The sequence below is a fragment of the Augochlora pura genome, chromosome 7, assembly GCF_028453695.1.
Source record: "Augochlora pura isolate Apur16 chromosome 7, APUR_v2.2.1, whole genome shotgun sequence".
Classification (NCBI taxonomy): Eukaryota; Metazoa; Arthropoda; class Insecta; order Hymenoptera; family Halictidae; genus Augochlora; species Augochlora pura.
Genome location: NC_135778.1, coordinates 35,302,342 through 35,326,028, shown reverse-complemented (window position 1 = coordinate 35,326,028; position 23,687 = coordinate 35,302,342). Strand labels below are relative to the sequence as shown.

At 47.4% G+C, this 23,687-nt stretch overlaps 3 protein-coding genes and 1 long non-coding RNA gene across 8 annotated transcripts; 2 read left to right on the top strand and 2 right to left on the bottom strand.

The window, feature by feature from the left end:
- Window positions 1-616: 616 nt before the first annotated feature.
- LOC144472992 (solute carrier family 35 member E1 homolog) lies at window positions 617-3,579 on the top strand. Of its 3 annotated transcripts, none has more exons than XM_078186501.1 (4): window positions 617-806; window positions 879-1,256; window positions 1,641-1,849; window positions 1,928-3,579. In XM_078186501.1, exons 2-4 carry the CDS (start codon window positions 929-931, stop codon window positions 2,426-2,428), a joined length of 1,038 nt encoding a protein of 345 aa, XP_078042627.1. In that variant the 5' UTR covers window positions 617-806; window positions 879-928; the 3' UTR covers window positions 2,429-3,579. The 3 variants fall into 3 exon arrangements, with proteins under 3 accessions (XP_078042627.1, XP_078042626.1, XP_078042625.1); XM_078186500.1 differs by having other exon boundaries at window positions 618-806; window positions 894-1,256; XM_078186499.1 differs by having other exon boundaries at window positions 618-1,256.
- On the bottom strand, window positions 3,500-7,209 carry Grip (Glutamate receptor interacting protein). 2 transcript variants are annotated; one of them, XM_078186496.1, is made up of 6 exons: window positions 6,885-7,209; window positions 5,891-6,428; window positions 4,847-5,370; window positions 4,422-4,741; window positions 4,033-4,242; window positions 3,500-3,954 (listed from the first exon to the last, which is right to left on the bottom strand). In XM_078186496.1, the coding sequence occupies exons 2-6, from the start codon at window positions 6,408-6,410 to the stop codon at window positions 3,636-3,638; spliced, it is 1,893 nt and encodes a 630-aa protein (XP_078042622.1). In that variant the 5' UTR covers window positions 6,411-6,428; window positions 6,885-7,209; the 3' UTR covers window positions 3,500-3,635. The 2 variants fall into 2 exon arrangements, with proteins under 2 accessions (XP_078042622.1, XP_078042623.1); XM_078186497.1 differs by lacking the exon at window positions 6,885-7,209 and adding an exon at window positions 6,745-6,798.
- Window positions 7,210-8,844: 1,635 nt separating this feature from the next.
- LOC144472253 (uncharacterized) lies at window positions 8,845-22,263 on the bottom strand. The gene is made up of 6 exons (XM_078185182.1): window positions 21,991-22,263; window positions 14,510-18,693; window positions 11,553-11,686; window positions 10,209-10,703; window positions 9,699-9,953; window positions 8,845-9,574 (listed from the first exon to the last, which is right to left on the bottom strand). The coding sequence occupies exons 1-6, from the start codon at window positions 22,071-22,073 to the stop codon at window positions 9,368-9,370; spliced, it is 5,358 nt and encodes a 1,785-aa protein (XP_078041308.1). The 5' UTR covers window positions 22,074-22,263; the 3' UTR covers window positions 8,845-9,367.
- Window positions 19,215-21,648, top strand: LOC144472255 (uncharacterized). Of its 2 annotated transcripts, none has more exons than XR_013494406.1 (3): window positions 19,215-20,992; window positions 21,180-21,269; window positions 21,366-21,648. It is a non-coding gene; the product is annotated as an uncharacterized LOC144472255 (long non-coding RNA). The 2 variants fall into 2 exon arrangements; XR_013494405.1 differs by having other exon boundaries at window positions 19,215-21,084.
- Window positions 22,264-23,687: the final 1,424 nt, after the last annotated feature.

Genomic DNA, 23,687 nt, shown 5'->3' with positions numbered 1-23,687 from the left:
GGACAATGGTTTTTTTAGAAATTTAAATTACATAGCCCAAAACACAATGATGAAGCGTGATTTGAATTCTAGTATTCATGAATAGCACAATTTATTAAATGACAGTAGCGACGTTTGTGGCAGAATCAAGAAACTTTTTGCAGTTTCGTCGTTTTATCGCTATATAGTTAGCGCTGTACAGACTCTAATCGAAGCTTCAAAATGCCGTCACCAGATGTGCTACTGTTTGAACAGAGGTTTGAACGTTTTACTGCTTACTAATTGCGTTCGCGTGGTTCTACTTCAAAGCACATTATGTACTGGGAATTAATTTAATTTTTTGTAACCTGACAGTGTTCCTTGATTGGGGGAAGGAGAAAAATGTATAGGGCGTATAATAGCAGAGCACTGGTACGCCTGGTTGTTTTTGGATTATTTACTCAAAGCCAGTATGCCCATTGGCGTCCAGTGTGTCCAATGGTATTATAGATTCTGTTCGGAATCTGCTTCAAGTTGCGAAGAGGTTTAAAAATCGGATTGGACGATACTAATGGAATGTCAGTGGAAACCATTGAAATCATCCAATCGTATTTGTGATGGATAATTCTCCTACTCCTACTTTACTGGAGGAAAATCGTAAAGCGGTCTCAGGTATTTGAGAGCTTTTGTAACAATGTAAAAGAGTGTACAAGGTGGTAGGTAGCAGCTGGCATGGTGGTGCTCGAATTCCATCTGTCGAATCGAGGTGGTCTTGTTAGTACAGTAAGCACACTGTCGATTCGAGGTGGTCTTGTTAATACAGTGAGCACATTGTCGAGTATCCACTGGTAGGTACTCTCTCAGTATTGTAACTATCATTACGGGTGGTGGTCGACACATATGAAGTGATATAACGACAGAACGACACGCTGCAGTTCTTTGGAGATTCGTCTTCTCGATTGATGCAGTCATGAACGATCGCCGAAACAGCCGGGAAGTGGTAACGACGTTATTTCTCTGTCTGATTTGGTACGTGATCTCGAGTACCAGCAATGTGGTGGGCAAAATGTTGCTCTCGGAATTTCCCTATCCGTTGACAGTGACAATGGTCCAGCTAACCTCGATCACTGTCTACTCCGGCCCGTTTTTCAACATGTGGGGCGTACGGAAATATTCAACCGAGATCCCTTGGGGTTATTATTTGCGGCTGATCGTGCCTCTTGCGCTGGGAAAATTCGTGGCGAACGTCTTCAGCCACGTCAGCATCTGGAAAGTACCTGTTTCGTATGTCCATACTGGTATGAAACAACGCTATTTCTATGATCACGTGTACACCATTTCCCCGCGCTTTAAGCATTCAAAAATAAAACCAACCGACCTTCACTTGATGCTACGAAGTGTTTAGCTTCACGTAGTTAACGACAACAGTTGTTAGATAACTCTAGCGTTTACATTTTATTATTTTATTATATACATTTTAGTTATCACGATCGTTGACACTTAAATCGCGACGCATTGATCCGCGTTTATTTTTAAAGAAATTAACTTAATTATGATATTAGCGGCAACGATAATTGAAAAATTCTTCTTGAAAAATGTGGTCACTTTGGAGACTCAAGCGCGTTATCTTATTTTTAATTTCGTCAATCTCATATATTAACTGAAGTTTGGCTCTGTCCCAGTGAAGGCTACAATGCCCTTCTTCACGGTATTACTGTCAAGAATAATTCTAAGAGAAAAGCAGACATGGAAGGTGTACCTTAGTTTGGTTCCGATTGTAATTGGAGTGGGTGTTGCCACTTTGACAGAGCTCAGTTTCAACATGATAGGTCTCCTGAGTGCCTTAGCATCCACAATGGCATTCTCCTTGCAAAATATTTATTCCAAGAAGGTATCTATTACTGTACTCATAATGTATATAGTGTAGATTTAGAGCTATGTTGTGTTTACTCTGTTCTATTACTTTCAGGTGTTGCAGGACACAGGAATACATCATCTAAGACTTCTATTTATTTTGGGACGCTTAGCGCTTATCCTTTTTTTGCCTATATGGTTGATATATGATCTGAGGCAGCTAATATACGATCCCATTGCTCATGGATTGGCGGATCTAAGTTATTATGTATTAGGCCTGTTACTCCTAGATGGTGTGCTGAATTGGTTTCAGAACATCATCGCGTTTTCCGTGATATCCATTGTTACTCCTTTAACGTACGCGGTAGCTAGCGCGAGCAAGCGTATATTCGTGATCGCAGTGACTTTGCTTGTGCTAGGCAATCCAGTAACATCGATAAATATATTGGGTATGACGCTGGCGATCGTCGGGGTGCTATGTTACAACAAAGCGAAGTACGATCAGCGGTTGGAGAAAGACCGAAGCACATATTACGAAGACAATCGTAATGGTACTAGTAGTTCCTTCAAAGGAAACGGATGGGCTGGCTCGAAGCAGGAATTGTTTTGTGTCTAGTCCGAATAATTACATCACTTTTTCACTGACAAGCTCGCGCGAGCTTCCTCTGCCTGGCCATGGTGTTTTTAGCATGGCGATTTTGTATCAGTTATTTATTTATTCTCAACGGCATAGAGAAACCGAGGAATAACGCTTCTTTGTATAGAACATCGCGATAAGTTAGGTGGGATGTACAAATGAAAATTCGTATGGTAACAAATGTATATGTGGATATGTACATATGTATATTTGCATACATATACATGTAGGGTGTCTCTGCAAGAAGGAGTCATCTAGGTTCTAGATTTTAGACAACTGCCTTATTTATTGTTTCACAAAGAATTTTCTCATCACAGTTGTACTATATTTATAACATTAGGAAGAATTTTCTTTAAAGGCGTAATTTAGCTATGATCTTCAGAAAAAATTATATCTGCCAATTATGAATAGACGAAACACCCGATATATATACATATACACTTATTTTATGAATGTTAATGATATGATGCACAAAGGTGTGATTTGCCTATTAATCTGTTTCCGTTTTGTATTTTTTAGTATTATATTGACAATGTTCTTGATTCTGATAAGAGCAGACCTGCTGGCAAGGTGGCAAATCGTTTAATTCGAGATTGTTAATGTTTATTGCTAATTGCTGGGTCGATTAGCATCGAAGCCTCTCAGTTACTGGATCCGATAACATTCCTATCGGCCCGATGACCAGGGTAAATCGGAGCGAGTCGGTTTCAGCGATTGAATTTATTTAAATACGATACCATGAGAAAGAGAGAGAGAGAGCAACGGTATTCGTGTATCATCGATAACGTGTCATTTTACTTTCATAGCTAGTTAGCTAACTGCGATAAAAACGAGTATGATTTGCGATAAGACATTCTAGAAACATTCTGGTAATTACAGTTAGGTATAATGTGACTAGTTATTAATTTTCAAAACAAGAGGAAAAGAAACTATTCGCTACATCCCCTACTTTATACCACTCTCGTTAGATATAAACGAATAGTTTTGGTGGAATATTAAAATGATTCAGGTGTGTCGCGTGCGTGATCTTGTGTGCAGGAGAAGATGATCTAGCTAAAAGCAATCTATACATTTATTTTTATAAATAAAATACAGGTGTGTAAAAAAATATAACCAGATAACCATCTTCACCGTGGCGTTGATTGATTCAGTTTGAATCGTCAACGTTTCTCTCTGATCCCTCGTCCTATAGCGTTTTCATGATGTTAACGGGAGACACCGGTCTGGCAATGGTCAGATCCAACCTTGAACCGGCTGCAGCAATCAAGGGAACAGCCAGACAGCAGTCACAGTCCTCGGTACTGGCCTCGTTCACTCTTAGGATCCTGTCATACGGTCTGAGGACACCGTCACAGGGACCACCGGGTCGCAAACGATTTATGTAGACACCCCTTTCATATAGTCCGTCAGACACTGAGAACCCAAAGTCCTCATAAACTGGATCCTTGTGCAGAGATACATGCACTATCTGCTGCGGTCTGTCTGAGCTATTACGCTCCTGTGGCCTAATACATTACTTTTTTTGTCAATATTTTCAATCAAACCGTTTAGCACATTAATTAGAGGTAGTGTATTTTTATTACCCAGGATATGGCGGCATAGGCAAATCCAGCTGACCGCTGTCCACAGATGCAGTATCCCATAGTCTCAGAATCTCTGGACCAACTCCACTGTTCTCTCCCAGCTCTCCCCAAGAATCCACCGCACTGTCCACACTAGGAAGACTTCCTCTTGCTGGCCGTAGAAGTCCGCTAGAATATTGCTGAGTTGTGTCGCTTCCTATACTGGAGTCTCTGCAAAAATACTCATTATCCTTCCATCTGATTCTCGATTTATCTATTGTTATACTACATCTAACTGTTGCTAGACAATTTCCCAGGAAACCCTACGAGCTTTGATGAGAACAGATAAATTATCGTCGATCTCTGAATTGTTCTATGAACAGTTAGGAGTATTCTGAACAAAGTTGTACCTGTTCTCCGAAACCGGGTCCGGTTTCCTGACGGTCAGCGCGATGACCGAGCTACCCGGTCGGTGCAGCAATTGCGCTGCTTGTCTAAGATCGCCAGGATCCAATTTTTGTCCGTCTATCGCGAGTAGTCTATCGCCAGGAGCTAGGCTGCCTGTTCTGTAAGCTAAAGATCCCTTACGGACCTCCGTGATGATCAGATCCTCGTTCACTGTTAAGCCTACGTCCGGTTGGCCACCAACAGGCCTTGCTACTCGCACAGTGAATACTCCTGAGCTAGGCACCACTGGTCCACCGACCTTGTACTCGATCATTAACTCAATCTGTCAAAAGTAACTATGTTTAATCTGTTGTAATAAATTAGAGAGAGAGAGAGTTCTATCAATAGCGTTAGTGACAATAGGTATGTAAAAGAAATTGCAACTCACAACTTGCGAGGTTTCCAGTATAGCGTTGACGTCGGCGGGTTGCAAGTCCCTCAGGAACCTCCGATTCACCGCCAAAACCTTGTCGCCTGGTAGCAGGACTCCGCTGCGTTCCGCCGGCCCTCCAGCCTCTAAAAGGCTGACGACGTAACCAATACGATCATCGGCAGGTTTCAAGGCCAGACCAAATCCCTTATGATCGGGTCTCAGAACAACGGTGAGACTCTCTTTCGTCTGCAGGGTCTGATTAGAGGATTGCTGAGCCTGCGGCTGCGCCCTCCTCTTGACCGTTCTCTGAGAGGCGCTGGGTGGCCTGGGCAGGATCTGCAGTCTGGCGATACGTGAACTGTCGAAATTGTTCCTGAGCAGCTTTGCTGCCATGACAGCGTCCTGAATCGGCGTCTCGTCGACTGCTAAAAGTTTGTCGCCTGGTTGGAGAGCGCCGCACCGATCAGCCGTGCTAGCTGGCCGTAGACTCTCTATGTAAACTCCGTTCGCCGTCTCTCTGACTGTCAACCCAAGCTCTCCTGTAAACGTATCCATAGCGTCAGTAGCATTTTCGCAGGGGTTGAACCAGGAGTTCTAACAAGCTCAAGAGCCGGGGTAATTAGGGTCAGAAATAGAACCCGGACCCTTCGCATTTGGTTCGTGGAAGTGTACCGATGTAAACAGTCAAAGACTTAGCCGCAATCTTTATTTAGTTACCCCAACAGTCTATAATTACTCGGTGGGTATACTGTTTGCACTTTATCGAGTGCCGCAGTAGTTTATTTAGATTGTGAATCGACTGAAAAAGCCCAACTGAGAGAGCGGCGGTTGTTCAAAGTACTAGAAATCAGCGCGTACTACTAATTCTCTTGTACACTCCCGGCGAAAAGTATTTGATCATGTCTGTAATTTTGCGAAGTAAACAACATTTAAGAGACTTCTCGTGTTGTAACATGTTAGTCCTTCTCATCTATCTAACACGTATGATATCACAATTGTTGAACAAATTTATTGAATACTCTGTCTGGCGTGGACGGTAATAGTAAGAGGAAGGTGTACCAGAAGAACCGCGTTCAAGCTGTACCAGGAGAGGTCCGGACGTAGCTGCCCTAGCTTCTTCCATATTTGCGACGTCGTACTCAATCGTCAGCGATGCTACCGGCGCGTCCGAGCTTCTTCTGAGCGCTCTCTGAGCCTCCGCCAGGTTCAGACCTCTCAGCTCTGTATCGTCGACAGCCAGCAACCTATCTCCCGGCCTGACTCTTCCCTCTTTCGCCGCAGGTCCATCGGACTTCACGCCAGTGACTACCAACGCTCTCGAGACTCCGCCCCTGAGGGTGACGCCGAGGCTACCGCCTTCACGTTCGACCCTGACTTGAGCGACCTTCGAAGACACGCCGGATGGCACCGAGACGGGGATGTCAGAATCGTCCAGGAGCAGGAAACTGGCTGGATGGTAGACCTGAGAAGTAAGGTCCTCTGCCCTGGCCGAGTCGGAACTGGCTGATGTAGCCACGCTACCAGGCCTGGCTCGGCTCTTGTGCGATCGCATGGTCGTCAGTCTCAACGAGCTGAACATCCTCGACTGTCTACACTCCTAGACACAAGGACAATTGCCATCAGCAGGTTCCCAGTGACATACTAGAAGTAGTCGTGCGAGCAATAATTCTACCCTAGTCTAACTTTTACATTTGTCTTTTGATTTGGAAAATAGAACAAGGGACATGTAGAAAAGACCTAAATTAACTATTCAAATACCTTGGCCGGTCAGTTCGCTTTTATAGACATTCCTTTTGCAATTGAATATTATTTTAGTGCAAGGTAACGTTTATTCATAGTCCACTGAATTTGGAGTCTATCTTTGAAAACCTAATCATAGCAGCCAATTCCTATTGTCTTGAGCAGAAAAATACCTTGTCTATAATTTCCAGAGCTGGTGCCGGAAACGATTCACATCGCTAGGATAGAATCATCGACTTAGATCCTTGAGGTAGATCTAAATCCACAGAATTTATATCCTTGAGAGAGAGAGAGAAAGAGAGAGGGAACTCACCGATCCTCACTATTACAGTTCGATGACTGACTCATCGGTATTTATTTTCGGCGGAACATAAGTTCTTAAGTGAACACGATTTATTTCAAGAAACTCCCAATCCGGCCAAGCGTTTTAATTTATTCTTATCGAGTTCGCAGAGCACCGATTAAGTAACTGTCCTTTTTCGTAGGTATCGTCGTTGCGGAGACAGAGCAAAGAGGCACAAGGGGACAAAGCGGAACCGCGGAACCGTGACAATCGACCGGTGTCGGTGTCGTTTTGCTCGCGAGGTAAACAGCGTTTGTTCGTCGCGCGACCCGAAGAAGCAGCAGCTTCTTGCCGAACGAAACTCGTTGGAACTGAGGCCGAGAACTGTGACGAGCGTGGCAATCCCTCTCGAAAATAACTCGGCAACGTAGGGCCGCATCTTCGCGCGGACGCGGATATCTATTTATATCGGCGACACCCTCGCAATCGGCCTGGAAAGATGCGGCCCTGTTAGGCGCCCCGCAGTCGTTGCACCTCGTCAAATAAGCCTGCAATTTTCTTTAAAACTTTCGGCGATCTTCTGTGTCGCCTTGACGAATGTTACGACAACGTACGAAGATCGCTTGACGTTGGGGAACTACTTGAATCAGCGTCCACAAAAGGCTCACAAAAATTGCAAGATGCTGAAAGCTGCAGCTTTATATTCTCTGTAATGACATTTTTATAGTTTCAATAGAATTTAAAATGCTGTTGACACCTCTGAGAGTTCTAACATTAATTCAATACTAATGCCAGAAGAAATAAACTAATTCGTATTAGTTAATTATTAAAGCAACTAGAGAAGCATCAGATGGTTATAGCAATATAACACAACGCGCAGGGCAAGACGATACGGCGGATTCAGGGTCCATTGACCGATCCTCTTAGCGCGTCAGTTTTTGTGACGTTCTCCTACTCTTTAAATCTCTCTTCGCATCAATTCTGTGTTATTTAGCTGCTGAACTCATCCCGTTTTCTCTCTCTCTCTCTCTCTCTCTCTATCTTTCTCTCCTTCTCTTGCTCTACTCAGTTGGTTTCACCGACAGATCCCATCTCGGGTTCGCAGAAGCTTACCTTTTATCCCTGTTCATATTTTAACCTTTCGCTTGGTCGCTTCCCTGGCTCCGACATCAAAGCACAGTCTTTGAACAGCCGAAAGAAAGATCCGAGATAGGTAAACGATCTCCGTTTCGTGGATCTCGAACGCTTATCTGGCAATTAATCTAGTTGCCGGGATCCGACCATGTCGAAACGGACCAATTGGATCACTTACCCGGTTAATTGTCTCATTAGTTGCCACTCTGGCAACCAAGTGTATCTTCGTTTTCTTGTCCTCAGTTATTTGAACCCTACGCGCTTAAAGGGACTTGCTAAATCTGTTCTGGCGTCGAGATAACTTTAAATGCTATTATACAGCCCTGAAACATTAAAATTGTCTGTACCGATCCATCCTGTTTTTCAGATAGCAGCGAGATCGTACACGGACCATCGTTATCAGCCGCAAGCGTCGATGGGCTTTTGGTCCGACCGCTGGCAGACACGGTGGTTCGCCAATTCCTCGGCGTGCTAAAGTTAGCGTGCAGTCAGCACGGAGCCAAGTGTGCGTGGCCAACGATGAAAACCGCAGACGAGGAGGGAGCAAAGGGGGGATGGTTGGGAAACGGAGAAAGAGCAGAAAACGTGGGAGTCGAATGGAAAGTTTAGGGTCCGCGAGGAAACGGTGAGCAAAACGTGGTCCCGCGACACGAGCCACCGGAAACGCAAGGGGGGAAACAAGAAGTCCGCGGGGATGGAAGACGCCCGAGACGCTGTCTATGGGCGACGGAAATAATAAGTTCGTATATTAATAACTTGACCGCGGCGGGCAAATTACTTTGAAAACTTCGCGCCGCGACTTGGTTGTCTTCCGGTCCCGGGAGCCTCCGCTTTCAATGATTCTGTACACATCCGAGATTGTCCATGCGTTATATTTGAAACAGACGATTGTCGGCCGGGCAAATTAGCCGGGCGAGGGTTTAAAAAAAAAAGACGGAACACTAGGGAGAGCCGAGGCGTTCTTTAAACAGAGATTCGCGTAGAAAAGAAGGTATTGTTTGGAGCTTCGAAGCTCTCGAACACCTCCGAACTCCCCACTTCATAGTCTAACCGCTCTCTATCGTCTCTACGTTATACAAAACCTAGCAATAGATCTCTGTGGCCTGACTCCTCGCGAGTACAAGCTTTAGGAACGTCGCCTCCGGTGTTTTAATCGTCGCAATCATCTAGCGTGAACCGCACTGGCGGGAGAAGTCGATACGCTCCCCGTTTTCTCTCCTCTCTGTAATCCTTCTTGGAAACAGGACTGAACTTTCCTAATTCCAGATGGCGAACGAAGGAGATCACCGGTTGTTTGCGAACACCACATCGTCGGACCTTGTCGACGCGTGGAAAAACTGTACAGTTTTCTCGTTTGAGTCCCCCAAAGGCACGCGCCTTCAGTCCGTCGCGTTCGGGTTAGTGTAGGAGAAACCACGGAACACTCCCTGGTCCATCGAGGTGAGAATCTGTTCAGGTACGGGAGTCAGCCGTGGCCTTTCTGCCGTGAACGCTGTGTCGAAGTACTTTGTGTCCAGCGTGTGTTCCAGGGCCGGCTTGAACGGTGGCTCCAGCTGTCTCCTCTCCAAACGGTCCCACGGTAACGACTGAAACATTTTTTTTCATTCTGTACAAACCACTTCGGACCATTCCGATAGAACTATTCAATGGCTAATCAATGGCTGCTTTCGAATCTCTCGACCGACAGAGTCTCTTCATTCGAGGCAGTACCTGGAAGAAGGCGTGATAGGCGATGTCGTGGCCAGGGAGCCTTTTGCCGGCGTCTTTCTCCAGAAGACAGAGCAGCATGTCCGTGGAGTCTTGGCTGAGGTAGCGCGGTATGAACGGCCGCTCGTTGCATATACTCCAAAATAGCTCGTCCTCGTCGCAGCCGGAGAACGGCGACTGTCCCGTCAGCATCTCGTAGAGCAGCACGCCGTACGACCACCAGTCTACCGCCTGATTGTATTTCAGTCCCTTTATGATCTGCAATGCGGAAACGAGCGCCGGATAACTCGGGTAGACTGACGAATTGTTGTTATTTGAAACACTGTTGACTCAATCCTTGCACAAGACCCCTGGCCAACTGGCCGGGTAAATTTAGAATCTAGGTATCTTGACCTCAGACAGTTAAAAAGGATATTCTGTACACGCTACGTTAATTCTATATAATCGTTCGAACTATTTTCCGCAATAGGTTCGCGCGTCTATTTCGAGGAGCACAATGGAACAATTTAATACCTCTGGAGCCATGTAGTCTGGCGTTCCGCAGAATGTGTCTGCCGTTCTGTCCAGGAAGATCTGCAACTTGCACATGCCGAAGTCCGCGATTCGGATGTGACCTTCAAAGTCGAGGAGAACGTTGTCCAGCTTCAGATCCCGGTAAACGATTCCCTTCTTGTGGAGGAAGTTCAAGCCGGACCAGATCTCCGCGGCGTAGAACCGGGCCCTGACCTCGGAGAACCGACCCGATTTTTGAATGTGGAACATCAAATCGCCGCCGTTCAAGTACTCCATAACGAAGAACAGGTGCGACTCCGTCTGGAAGGTGCAGAACAAGTGACAGAGATACGGGTGCCTGGTCGCCAGTGTCAAAACCTTCCTCTCGATGAGAGTGCACTCTACGTCGTCGTCTTCGAGCACCACGTCCTTCTTCAAACATTTCACTGCGTACACGCATTCTGTGCCTTTCAATTCTGCTAACAGCACTTTGCCGAAGCTGCCCTTTCCCAGGACCTAGAATAATATTTATACGATATCAATATGTGACTTATCAATCCTCGTTAGAGATTATACAATGTGTACAGTTATTCCCGATGTTTCAGGTGCGCGGCTCTCGTTAATGGATAAAAGGAGGGAGAATTCAGGTCTGCGAAGGGCCGAGGAACCGGCACACGGTGGAAAGTTCATGCGGCTAAAGCAAGAGAGTGCTGTACGTGAGATAGTGCCCCCGCCTGTTAAAAATAATGCGTTGCGTGGTGCTAATTCGGGTGATCTATTTGCGTGATGGTTCGCCGCGAAATCCGTGTCTGTTTTAAACATTTTTGCGAGTAAATTCGCTTGTTGATGAATACTTAACGGGTCGCGACGCGTCTTCGCTCTGCAACTTGGAGAAGAATTAAAAGAATATTTCAACGAGAACATACGATGCTGTTTAATAAATGGCAAATTATTCCTCCGGCGGAAGACGATATTTCGAGCAGCTTAAATAACTCGAAGACCGCGTCGGGCACATTGTGCACCGTTCACCTTACAGAATTTCGATCGTCGCGAATTTTTCTGATCGCGAATCGATCTCCCGCTAGCTAGAGTGAGTCAACCGGTTCACGTGATTCTCGTGTACACATGATCCGTATTAGCTTTCATCGCGGTACGAGGGTCCGAGCCAAACGCGTTTCACCGAGCCGCTCGTAAATTTCCGAAAACTATATTTGCAGGTATAGTTAGACGCGTTGCACCGCGTGACTCGCGGACGACTTTCTTCCTCCGGTTTCCCAGTAACTGGCGACTATTTAAACCACCGGCGAAACGACCAACAACGAGACCGTCCAACGGATTGTCCGCCGCGTTACGATCGAGACTCACTTTGCGGAAATTGAAGTCCGTGACGGCGTATTTCTTGAATCTTGGCAGATTGGTCGCTGGCGGCGTGATCCGCCCGCTGGGGAAGTGGTCCGAGGAGTCGGAGTTCCTCTGGGTGTCCGACGATTGCGAGGGCGCTGCGAATTTATCAGCAGAACGATGTTAATTAATATATACACTTCTTCGTGAACATTTCCAGGAGAGACACACTCTTATTAGTAGACAGTAAGGTGGTCTCAGTCTCGGGATGGCATGCGTGGCCTGCGAACTATGCAAATGTCCGTTTAAATTGTAAAATTGACGCGTCCGCCGCTCGCAACAAGTAAGATTCTATTGTAATTTTTTGCGGTGGCGAACGGGTTAATTAGAAAGGCGTGTCAACGTTGGATTTAACCAGTTGCAATGTAATTAAATGCGTGATCCATGGAAAGCAGCGAGCGTGCGAGATTTGGCCGGCTGACATTTTTCGAAAATAGCGGTGACCGTGGCGGTGGCACTCGGGTTGACGCGTGTGATCGATTAGGGGTACAAGAGCAGGGGCTCGAGCGATGGCGCGGCGCCGTTCACCGGATTTAACGGTGATGTAATCGAATTTCCGCGACGGTAATCGCGATTGCGGCGCGATAACGACCGCGAAAATTATTTATTGGCTGGCGAACGGATTTATGACGTCCACGTGGAAGAGGAAGATCGGCGTAGTCGTGGATGAATGCACTCGCGTCGCCAGCCAAGTATCTGATAGCGCAGCCAACGTGCGATGAAACCGACTCGCTGCATTTCCCAGAAATTACTTTTAGACAGCCGACGCAATGCACCAACAAAGCTATTGTTTTCTTTTTCTCTCGAGACAAGGAGAATCCATGCTCGTGGATCGAAAGTTTAATAAAGTAATGAAAGTACCATTTATTATTAACTACGTTTGTCTCTGTCAAGACTGTGTAGCTCCATCGGATACAATCACAGCGAATAACGTAAATGTCGAAGATGTTGACAGTGACAGTTTCAAGACACGGTTGTACAAATAATTTTCTTGATATTTATAATAAATTTAAAATAGTACTTTTAGGGAGATCCGAGAAACGGTCTTTGAATATTAAACGAAGACGGTGCTGCGTCATTCGGACCGAGCTTTCAACTAGACGGCCGCTTTTAAATAGAATTTCCGAACTTGAACCAACTCGTTGCATCGGTGCATTGCTCACTCACCCCTTTTCACCGCCTGCAAAGCCTCCGCCACAAGCTTTTGGTTCAAACCGCAAAGGTTCCCGGTGAGCTTTTCGCATTTCTTGTGGCACGCCATGTCGCAATCTGTATCAACGAATCGTTAATAGACCCGATTTTCATGCACGGTTCGCTCATTTTCGATTCGGTTACCTTTTACGAGTCTCGGATAACACGCGCACGGATATCTGTCGTCTCACGATGCTTCTTGGGCACTGACGCCGAAACGCGGAATCATTTGGAGGGACTACAGTTTCGTTTCTAGCGATACAATGTACATACTGTTAACCAAAATGGACTCGTGACGTAGTTTGCGCAAATCTATGCTATTTTCTTTCTTCCAAATATACGTGAACTTATGCGGAACCAGCGCATAGAATCAGAATTTAATAACGACAGCAACAGAAGAGTTTTAGCATTAGAAACGTCATGCGATAAAACCGATGATCGTGATTTACCTGTAGCAATTACGCAAATGAATCCGTGTACGGACCAGAGTCCCATAGATATACTATCGCGACGATGTATTCCGACGCTTCCGATAGTTCTGGTGCAGGCTTTCGAATGACTTTTGTTCTCCCGTTCAGAACACTTTGCGGATCCGCGGAAAGCGGTGTCTAATTATTGTGCACGATTCGCTAAATTTAACGCGAAAGTCTCGTTCGCACCATCTCCCGGCTCCGCTGCGAAGCCTTGAATATTGTTATGCAAACTGCGTCTCGCGTTTTATAAATAGTGTCGCGTTGTTCAACCATGCGGACCAGTCCCGGATCGACACCGAACGTGGTTCACCATTCCTGGTTCGGTAATTGTGCTTGGACCGCGGCTCGGAGACCACCGAGCACGGTCCCAAGGACACCTGTCTTAGGGTATCGAAGCCAAGAGGCGACCAGGAAGGATTCGTTGAATTCCCGAACGCGCACGACCGCACTTCCGGTTGTAAATAAATTGGCGTACGAAGTCGTTGACACTGTGGCAACGACCTTATGTAATATCGATTCGCCGGATGGATACCAGGCGCTCCGAAAGTTAGACGGAGTAGCCTGATTCGCAAATTTCAGAAAACCCTATCCCTTTTGAGGTTAATCGATAACGAAACGCGTAGAGATTATACCTGTAAACCTGTACATAACCTGTAAACTTTCAGGCAGAAATTGCAAAATGCCTGAAAAGGAACTGTTTCGTGATTGGTATCGGGGAAGGATCACGAAAATAGCTCTATTTTCAACATTCTGTATGCAGACTTTATCAATTTCTCTCCCGATTGCAACCGGAGCTACGTAACCGAGCGCTTTTCCAAAATCTTGGAAAATTCTGCACGATGCAATTAGCTAGACGCGTTTTTGGCACCTGTCCAACTCAAATGTTTATTCTCCGTTTAAAAAATCCACGTCGAATAACGATTGACGGCACGGTTCTTTTTTTAAAGTAAGAAGCCGAAATTCAAGAAAACATTAGTAATTAGAAATATTTTTTTGGTATCGTTCGATCAATCGCAAGCGCAATTCAACAACAGTTATTATTGTTCCAGCAGATTCTGTCTCCTGGAGGAATGCGAGACGATGAAGAACAAAAAGAAGCATGCACGTTAGAGAATACAAGATATTTTTAACAGGCGGAACACACAAGCGCGCAAGAGCACAAAGTTGCGGTGCAAAAATCAGGTTACGAAGATGATTGGAGAGGTCGTAGACGATGAAAGGGGATCAGTGCAAAAATAACCGGAAAAGAGCAAGTACTAGATATTCTCGGTGATCCGTCGAACCCGGAGTCGTTGCTCCTGGTGGAGTTCATTCTCTTATCGGGGTCGTCGTCGAGCTCCGTGCAGGTGGATCTGCTGCCGTCGGTGCTGCCTGTGGTGGCAGTGCTGGTGGTACTTCCGGTGCTGTCGCTGCTCACCGAAGGGGTCCTCGAATGATGCTTCCGTCTCTTGACCTTCGCTCGGCGGACTTTAGAGAGATCCCTGGGCGTGGCGGTCAGCAAGGCCGACGGCGTGGTGTAGAACATCCTGATAAGATCGAGAGGCTTCGGGCTGGGGTTCGCCAGCTTTGTATTCGTCTTCGAGGAAGACTTGGTCTCCGCGGTCGGCTTCAGGCTATCCTGGGCCTTCGCCGAGCTCTTCTTCGATTCCTTTGTCTCCTTCTTCGACTCTTTCTTGGATTCTTTCTTGGAGTCCTTGGCGGAGCTCTTCTTGGTCGTCGAAGCTTTCTTCTTTCTGACCACCTTTTTCTTTTTAGACGACTCCGGAGTACCTTGCGGAGTGTCCTCCGGTGTAGCTGCCGCGCTGCCGACCTTGGAAGCCACCGGGGTCGCGTCCTGGTCTATTTGATCAACGTTGGAGAGGTCGCTGTGGTTGTCCCATTTGGAAATCTTCGACGGACCATTACCCGGCCACTCGTTCGTCGGCGTTCTAGCACCGTCGTCTTCTTCGAGGTTCAGCGACTGATCGGCGTTCTTAGGCGTGACAACTTCCACAATGTTTATCATCGGCACCGTAATCTCGTACACAGGTGTGGCCACTTGAGATCCCGGTATAGCGGTATCCGGTGTACCGGGGTTCGATCTAGCCGAGATCGTCGACGCCATCGAGTCCTCTCTCTTCAGAGGTGTCCTCTTGATCGTCGAATATGCGTCCGCTGACCGGTCGATCTGTATCAACAGATTCTTTCTCTTCTTCGCCTCCTTTGGAGCCGGGCTCGACGGCGCTGCTTCGTCGGGTTCCTGGCCGATCACAGGAACGTTACTGAGCGGCGGTGTACCGACACCGGCGACGCTTATTTTAGCATCGCTCTCTTTTTTCTTGTCCAGTTCTTCTTCTTCTTCTGCGAGGTCCTCGACCTGCTCTGAACCGAGGAAATTCAATCCTTTCGCCAACTTGCCCACTCTGGGGCTGTCCGGACCCTTGATCTCGCTCCAGAAGTCTATCGACTCCGTTGACGTGCTCTTCGATAACGTTCCACCGGTCTCCCCATTCAAACACTCGTACACCTTCGTCTTATCCACCGGCATCTTGCTGGTCGGAGACTCTTCCGTCACTGTTTTCGTATCACCGATCGTCTCGCTGCTCTTCGTCTTTTTCCTCCAGGCAGCTGGCTCGATTTTCGGCGCAACGTCTTTGGACGCCTTCGCCTCCGGCCTTTTGACAACCTTGAACAGCAGCTTGCCCTCCTTGTTCTCGTTCACCTTGTTACACGCACCATCCACGAGCTGTTTCGCAGCCGAAACCTTCTTCTCCTCTGTCTTCTTGTCGGTCGCCTCTACCAAGGTTGTTTTCGTTACGATATCGATCGGCGAGATTGCGTCATCGGTTGCACGAGTCGCGACCGATCGATTCTCCGGTTTGCTCGGATCCACCGGAACCTTGGGTCCTCCTGGACGGTCGGTGCACGGGTGGGCGTCGCTCAAGGTCACCGGTTTGCCAGCCTTATTTCCCGGCAACGTATCCCCGTCAACGACGTTCTCGTCACGCTTCGTTTTCGTTGCCTTTGCCAGCCGCTGCTCCGGTCCTCGTAACGCTGGCTTTGGCGCTTCTACGGCATTATTTTCATCCGTAGTAATTTTAGACGGTTTTGGCAGCCCGACCGCGGCCGATGGGAGCGCTTCGCTGGCGCTGTTTTCACTGGCGAGCGGGTCAACAGCTAGCGTCACGCTCGACGCGACCCGAGTCTTCGGCCCGGGCTGGTCGCGGGTCGCGGACAACAGTTTTCTGGGTCCCGGCGGCTCTGGCCTCTTTTCGTTCTTCTGCTCGACCAACGACACCTCTTTGTCCTCTTTGTCCTCTTTCCTCGGCAAGCCAGCAACGCTGTCGTCTGCATCGGTCTCCTTCGGCTTCGCCTCCACCTTCTTCGGCAACGGGACAGTGTCCTCGGCAACCTTCGGCTTCGCCTCCACCCTCTTCGGCAACGGGACACTATCCTCGGCAACATTCGGCTTCGCCTCCACCTTCTTCGGCAACGGGACACTGTCCTCGGCAACCTTCGGCTTCTCTGCCTCCTCCTTCTTTCTCCAGGTAACTCCGTTGGCCAACGTCGGCTTCGGCGTGTCGATTTTCAAGGACTTGCCCTGTTTCAGCACCTCCTCGGCACTCTTCTTTTCCTCGACGTCGCTCTTGGAAACCGTCAGCTTCTCTTCCAACTTCTCCTTCTTCCTCCAGGGAACTCCGTTGGCGAACGTCTTCTTTGGCGAATCAAGCTTCGAGGTCTTGTTCTCCTCCAACGTTACGGTAGGACTCCTCTCTTCTTCGGCAACGTCCTTGGAAACTGGACTCGACGGTTTCCCCTCTAAATACTCCGATTTCTCCTTCTTTCTCCAGGGAACTTTGCTGCTGACCGTACCCTTCGGTGATTCTGGTCCTCTCTCTTCTTTCACGATATTCTTGGAAGCTGGAGTCGGCGGTTTCTCTTCAAGCTCTTCCGGCTTTTCTTTCTTGCTCCAGGTAACACCATTGGAGAATGTCTTTTGGTCCTTCGGCGAGTCAATTTTCAAGGTCTTGTTTTCTTTCAGTGCCACCTGCGGTTTTACCTCTTCGGCTACGACCTTGGAAACTTGGAGATTCTCTCCCAGGATCTCCGGTTCGTCCTTCTGTTCCGAAGCAACACCGTTCGCAACCGTCTTCGAATCGTTTTTCGGCGCCGCTTCCTCCGAGGTGTTATTAAAAACTGCCGGACCCTCGTTCGAGGTATCTGTCGTATCAGGTTTCTCCTTTCTCTCCGACGCGCCGACGCCGTTCGCGACGGGTTTCAAGCTCTTCATCGGATCGCTCCTCGAGACCTCCGGTGGCGTCTTCACCGTACAGTACACGCTGTTCCTCGACGTGTCCTTGACGTAGGACTTCTTAACCGGTAACAGCACCACCTCCGTCTCCGACTCTTCGACTTCTTCTACGCTGCCCGGGTCTGTTTTGCGGAGACCCAGTTTTCTTCTAGGCGCCGGGATCTTGACGCTTTCGCGGAATTGTTCGCGGTTGACGGTAACCTCAGGGTCAGCCTTGATCCAGACGGTAGAGAAGTCGCCGACGCTGTTGCTGGCCTCTATCTTGAACGCCAGCGGCCTGTCCAGCTTCTTCTCCGCGATCTCGTTGCCCTGAAGTTCCACGGACGCCTCGCTCGAGGTACTAGACCCGCGTTCCCTCTCGTGCTCGTCGTCCGGTGGTTTCTCGGCAGCCCTCTTCTTTTTCTTCACCTTTTTCAGGCTCTTCCTCATCTTTTGCACCGTCGAGTCCTCCTCGCCTTGGGAAGCCGAAGCCGACGCCGACGCGGTGTCCCTGTCCAAGGCTCTGAAGAACCCCGGGCCGGGCTTGTGACCGACGACGGTGCCCTTCTTGATCAGGGTACCCCTGCGAACTTCGTTCTCTATCTCCGCCTGCTCCTCGGCCACCAGAGTGTCCAACACCTTCGCCTCCACCTGCGCATAAGCGATCTCCTTCTCGAGTTGCTCGGGATCCAATTGTATATCCGCGGAGGAGCGTCTCCTGGTAAAACGCCTGGTGATCTTGCCCACCTGCTGCTGAATACCGGCCTGCTCCTCGCTCCCGTCCTCTTCGGTGTCCAGGCTGACCTGGTGGAACAGCTGCAGCCGCCTCTCCGCCTCGTCCAGTTTCTTGTCCTTAATCAGGAACTTCTCCACCAGCAGCTCGCCCACCGACTTCTCGTGTCGTTCGTTGTGCTCCCTCAACGCCGGGTTGTCCTTCAACGCCTGCGATCGGATCTTGATGGTAGGTCTGTCACGACGCAAACGATTCCTCTGATGACCGCCATCCCCGGAGAGCACCCTGGGCGTCGATACGTCGATGTCCGCGGTGTCGATCACGCGTCTCGGTCGGCTGGGGACTCCCACAGGGGAGTATCGTCTCAATGTACTCAACGGCGACTCGGAGATCGTCGACAGATGCGGGGAGAACCTCGACAACGGCGTGTGGAAGGATCTAACGCGATCGAGATGATCAGTTTTACGAACCCCTAACCGCGTGGAATCTCCTCTCTCTTTCTCTCGCTACAGGGTATGTTTGCATATATCTCAGAAGATTTATTCCTCTAGATTTTTCTAGAGATCAGTGGCATAGCTCGTTCTTCAACAGTATCTACAATTCCGACTTGTTTCTCATTACATTTTAAACTGTGCTCTTTGTGATAATAGGAAACCTTACCTTTAATAGGAAATCTTAAAGGAGCTTAAAAATCTAGGGTGCAGCTCGTAAAAAAAGTTGCCAGTCACTCGCACGGTTGGGCAACGAACGTCCAACGCAACAGCTTGATAAGCTCTTTGTACCCGCCGCATCGTTTCAATGCCAGAGCTCTGTTTTCGCGGTGCATTACGTTGCAGAATCGCGAGAACACTTGTTAACTGTGCTCGATCATGCCTCTAGATCTCTGGCCCGGCCATGACCGGGGATGATTGACAGGCCAGTCGATTCATGAATCGGTCGTATGTCCGCGATGACACACCGGGGGCTAATGGGCACGCGTCGCGGATGATGACACAGAGGAACCATTGCGGAGATGTTTCTACCCTTCGCGTATTATCTCATACGATGACTCGACTACCCGTGGACTATTCCATTCAGCTTTTCCTTTCAATTTACATTTTTTGTCTCAATTGTTGAAAGTATCTGAAGGTTATGTCAGGTTATGTTTTTGAAGGTACTGATTCGAGCTTTGTTTTAGGTGAGGAACCAGAGTGGTTGTTTGCTGAATACCAGTGACGATAGTATCGAGAACAGGTTATAAGTATTAAATCATCTGGTTCGACTCGTTGCAACAAACTAGATAGATTGAAAGTAGGAACAATTGCAGGCTGTCGCATAGCAGGCGAATGATAGTCCGTTTGCATAATGCAACAGCCCACAAGGTACAGAGACATGCTATAACAATTATACTCTGTCCTCCAGATGTGTTATTCTCTTATTAACATTTTTTGGGTTGTACCTGCGGACGTATCGCTGTCTGTTCACCGCATATTGAGATTAACTCCAAGGCGACTCAATTAAAAAATTAGGTTATGTCAGGTCTCTGCCAAGAGATCGGATGGAAACTACGTAAAAGTGGGTGATCTTCTCGGATGATCTAATATTTGCTAGCGTCCGCAGAAATTTTCGGCGTCTGGCTTTTAAAAATATTTCGAGAGCGGTCTCCCAGTGTTTTCATCGGGCGTGTAACTTCCTCTCCGACCACCGCTTCGGCCACCGGTTCTGCCAGTCGCGCAAACGTAAACCATCAATCTTTCCCGTCGGACTCGGAGTGTAATTGCGCCGGTGTATCCGCGGCAATATTTTTTGGCAATGGGAGCGTTCGGCGTTCCCGAGGTTTTACCATGCCGAGATTGCGGGTCCAGACATTTTCCGCGACCGCGCTATTTTTACACCGATAGGTTTCTCCCGATATGCAGTTCTTCGACGCGAATCCTCGACGCGACGCGACCAAACACGCCCGATCCCACTTAAACCGAAATGATTTATCCGCCAACCGACCGACGGATTAATCGCCGTCGTTACATTCTGCTAATGAGTTACCGGGGTTTGACGGATCATGTGTCATATCCGCCGCTTGCCAAAACGCCCCGACCGATTTCCAAGATCGCGGTACTATTCTGAAGCACACCAACATTGCTCTCGATAGCAGAATTTGTCAACCTTTCGCTGTTACAAAATAATGCGCTGTGCGGATGCCTGCGAGCTGCAGTAACTCTTCGAAAGCGAACTTATTGACGTACAAAAATGTCATCTATTTCAAATGCAACTGTACATCGCGTAGGGTTAACTACTATTTATCATTATCGGCGAATATCCATTGTTTTAAATGGATGCATTAAATTCTGTATAAAGCTAAATCGAATTTCGTTTAATTCGTGTGTCGAGGGGGCTGATACTGTTGAAGGACAATTCCTTGAAGGAGAGAAGCTTCCACGACGAACGTGAGAAAGGCGTTTGTTTGCCGTTGTTCTCGGAATGTTGTCTGCGGTGCTGCGGATATTGAACAAAGGGACGGAAATAGAGGCTGGATGAAGGAACAAGCGTTCAGAGGATCGAGAGACATCTCTATTTTCGAACGACTGCCGTGATTGCATCCGAGGAACGATTACTATGCTTTATTAACGGCAGAACTGCCGAAGCTGTTGCGGTCGACGTTTTTTTTCTTTTCAATTTCACAAGAAAAAAAATTAAAATAATATTGAAACGCTGGAAATGATTCCGAGAAATATTCGCCGCCGTCCAGTGAACCTCGGGGGTAAGAGAAACAAACCAGATTGTCTGACAGGCGATGCTAGAACAAATTAAGATGACAGCACGCCTCCGAAGATATCGTTTACTCAAAAAATCGTAACGTCTGTCAAATATCTCTATTTCTCGATTGAGCAAACATTTGGGGAGAGGTTCGAATATTGTTTTACGACTCGGCGGCTACTTTTTTTCAGGAAAATCCCATTATCGAAGACTGGAGGACATTCGCAGACAGAGGAAGGACACATAAATTTTACAAAAAATTATTTATACTCCGCTGCAAAGTATGCAAATAACTCACGAACAAAAATAAGATCTCTCTAGAAGCTATCCTGCTCTTTGTTTCACAAAAGATCTGCTTAAACTCACTATCTTTTCAGGATGAACTACACCAAAGAAGCTGAAGAAGAGACTGGAAAATATTTGGAGGAATTTTTTGCAAGGAAAGTCTCTGTGCAACCGTTAAATTAGACTAGGAGAATTTACCGCGGGTAGTCTGCCTGTACAGTATATCTCAAATGAAAAGTTTCTGTACCATCGAATAGAATAATTTGTTAAAAATTGGAGCAAACGATCAGAGGGATTAATTGGTTGGAATATTCGTATAAGAATGCGCTATACATTTTCTAAATTCTCAAATACAGACAAAAATTGTGAAAAGCATCTTTCGCTGTTTTATTAATAACTCCAATATATTGCAATTGCCACAGGAATTTTACACACGCGTTATGTGGGTAAAAGAAAAGTTGAAATCGTTTGGACGAATTTTAAAAGTTATTTTAGAAAGTTGTCCCATTTTTACGAACGTGAATGTGAAATTGAGAATAAAAGAGACTAGAAATATGAAATGTGAAATTGAGAATAAAAGAGACTAATCGTCTCAAATGCAAACTTGTCACGACGGAACAATGGTCCCCGGTAAAGGGAGCAGTCTATGGGGTATAGTAAGAATGGTGGAAGTAGAAACGCGGATCGAGCATACAAGTTGCAGATGGATCGGCTTACCGGGACGTTCCAGTCATTAACGAGCTGTGGTTGGCGAAGGCACCCCCATAGTAATAGGGCAACCCGTCCCCGTAGTACGGCATTTTGCGAATCCAGAAAGACGCGCGTGTTCACGTGCGAGATAGAATATCGCGGGTGATCGAGCACCGGGTGGAAATACGGTAGCAGCTGTTCGTTGCCACTATCTCGAGACGACTGAGAGTCACAGCACATCGGAGGGAATCGCGGAATCGCGTTCCCTCAGGTGTTCGCGGAGACGTTCTCGCGGTTCAGCCAGCCAACACCGACTGAGTCGAAGCCAGCGACCCAGTGTAATAATAGAAGTCTAGTGTGCGAGACTTTTCCTAGTGCCTAACTATACTAGCTGGACTCTAATAACCCGTACAGTCTCTGCGAAACAAATATTTCACAGATTTCTCCCTCTCTGCACTATCCTGCAAAGAGGGCCACGGGATACAGTGATTCCGCTAACACATCCTTGGAGAACTGTAGCTTCTCTAGTTCTTTAGCATTTTCCATAAGCAAAGAGCTTCAGCTTGACGATGTTACCCCTTGTCTCAGGATTTCTTTTCGAGACACAGTGAGTACTAGCTTTCCTAGCAGAACTTATAACATTTAGACTGTGGATCCAGATGCTGATACTATGTTCTAGGTATCTGGCGAAATGGAAGATCGTGGAGACTGCAGCGGACTGCAGAACATCGATGCGCAAAAATATGCACACAGTACCGTGTATTGTTTATCTTTAGAGAAGTGGAAGGGAGCGGTCATTGGAGGTATTTTGAAATTTCAATTGTTGGCAGAACATTTCGGTTGCAGGTCTGTACAAGTTAATCGGTGTGTTGTCTGTGATCTAGCGGTCCAGGAATTCCTTTGTCGATCGTTGTTTAATTAGGGAACGGTTTTTCACGTGCAGCAAGCGGCCACGACAAACGTAAGCAAGTTGCAACGAATGCCAAAAGAGCTCCACGCGAATTTTCGGCGAGGGTACAACGAAGGGAGTGTTACACGAATATTTATGCGAAGCGCAGCGTACACACACATGCAAACGAGAAACACGCATGCAAACGAGAAACACGCAGGCGTAGAGAGACAAGCGGAGACGAATCGCGGACGCGGTTTTCGTGGATTATTTCACGAGGAACGAGCCAAAAAGTCGTTCTCTCTTTGACGCCCATTGTTGATCAAGCTCGGAGAAACTTTGAAGTAGCCAGCGCGACAAATGACGATTGCTATTCTCGGTTCTGCGGACAATTTAATATAGAAATGGACAGGTGACTGGTCTAAACCGAAACGTAAGATCCAGACACGTCGCTAACATTACATTCCTATTCGTGCTGTCGTCACACCTCTACAAAATCATCACAGCGCTGTGCGACACTTCAACAATCCGTTCGAACAAAATTAGCTGGGCTTTCCCAGTTACAAATTTATTTAACATTCATGATGCATCATGTTCACGGCAGTTCTAGCTTTGACTACAACGACAATAGCACCGTATGAAATATGCAAAGAAATTCGCACATGTATCTGCTTTATAGAACAATGTTAATGAACTTTGGTCTCCTAGATTGGTAGAGTATCGCACTGTACAATAGTTCCGAGGCTCGCGAAGGTAACCGAAGATTGCCGAGGACACGTCCCGGATTGGCTACTTACCATCGCACCTGAGCCCTTGCCGGAACAGGCCGTACAAT

Excerpts from the sequence above, each read along its gene's own strand:
- LOC144472992 (XM_078186501.1), top strand. The coding sequence starts at position 929 with ATGAACGATCGCCGAAACAGCCGGGAAGTGGTAACGACGTTATTTCTC. Across the intron at positions 1,257-1,640 it reads TGTTTCGTATGTCCATACTG|TGAAGGCTACAATGCCCTTC; the intron begins GTATGAAACAAC and ends GCTCTGTCCCAG. Across the intron at positions 1,850-1,927 it reads AAAATATTTATTCCAAGAAG|GTGTTGCAGGACACAGGAAT; the intron begins GTATCTATTACT and ends TATTACTTTCAG.
- Grip (XM_078186496.1), bottom strand. The coding sequence starts at position 6,410 with ATGTTCAGCTCGTTGAGACTGACGACCATGCGATCGCACAAGAGCCGA. Across the intron at positions 4,742-4,846 it reads TACTGGAAACCTCGCAAGTT|ATTGAGTTAATGATCGAGTA; the intron begins GTGAGTTGCAAT and ends TACTTTTGACAG. Across the intron at positions 4,243-4,421 it reads GACCCGGTTTCGGAGAACAG|AGACTCCAGTATAGGAAGCG; the intron begins GTACAACTTTGT and ends GTATTTTTGCAG.
- LOC144472253 (XM_078185182.1), bottom strand. The coding sequence starts at position 22,073 with ATGCCGTACTACGGGGACGGGTTGCCCTATTACTATGGGGGTGCCTTC. Across the intron at positions 10,704-11,552 it reads CGGACTTCAATTTCCGCAAA|GTCCTGGGAAAGGGCAGCTT; the intron begins GTGAGTCTCGAT and ends ATATTATTCTAG. Across the intron at positions 9,954-10,208 it reads CAGACTACATGGCTCCAGAG|ATCATAAAGGGACTGAAATA; the intron begins GTATTAAATTGT and ends TCCGCATTGCAG.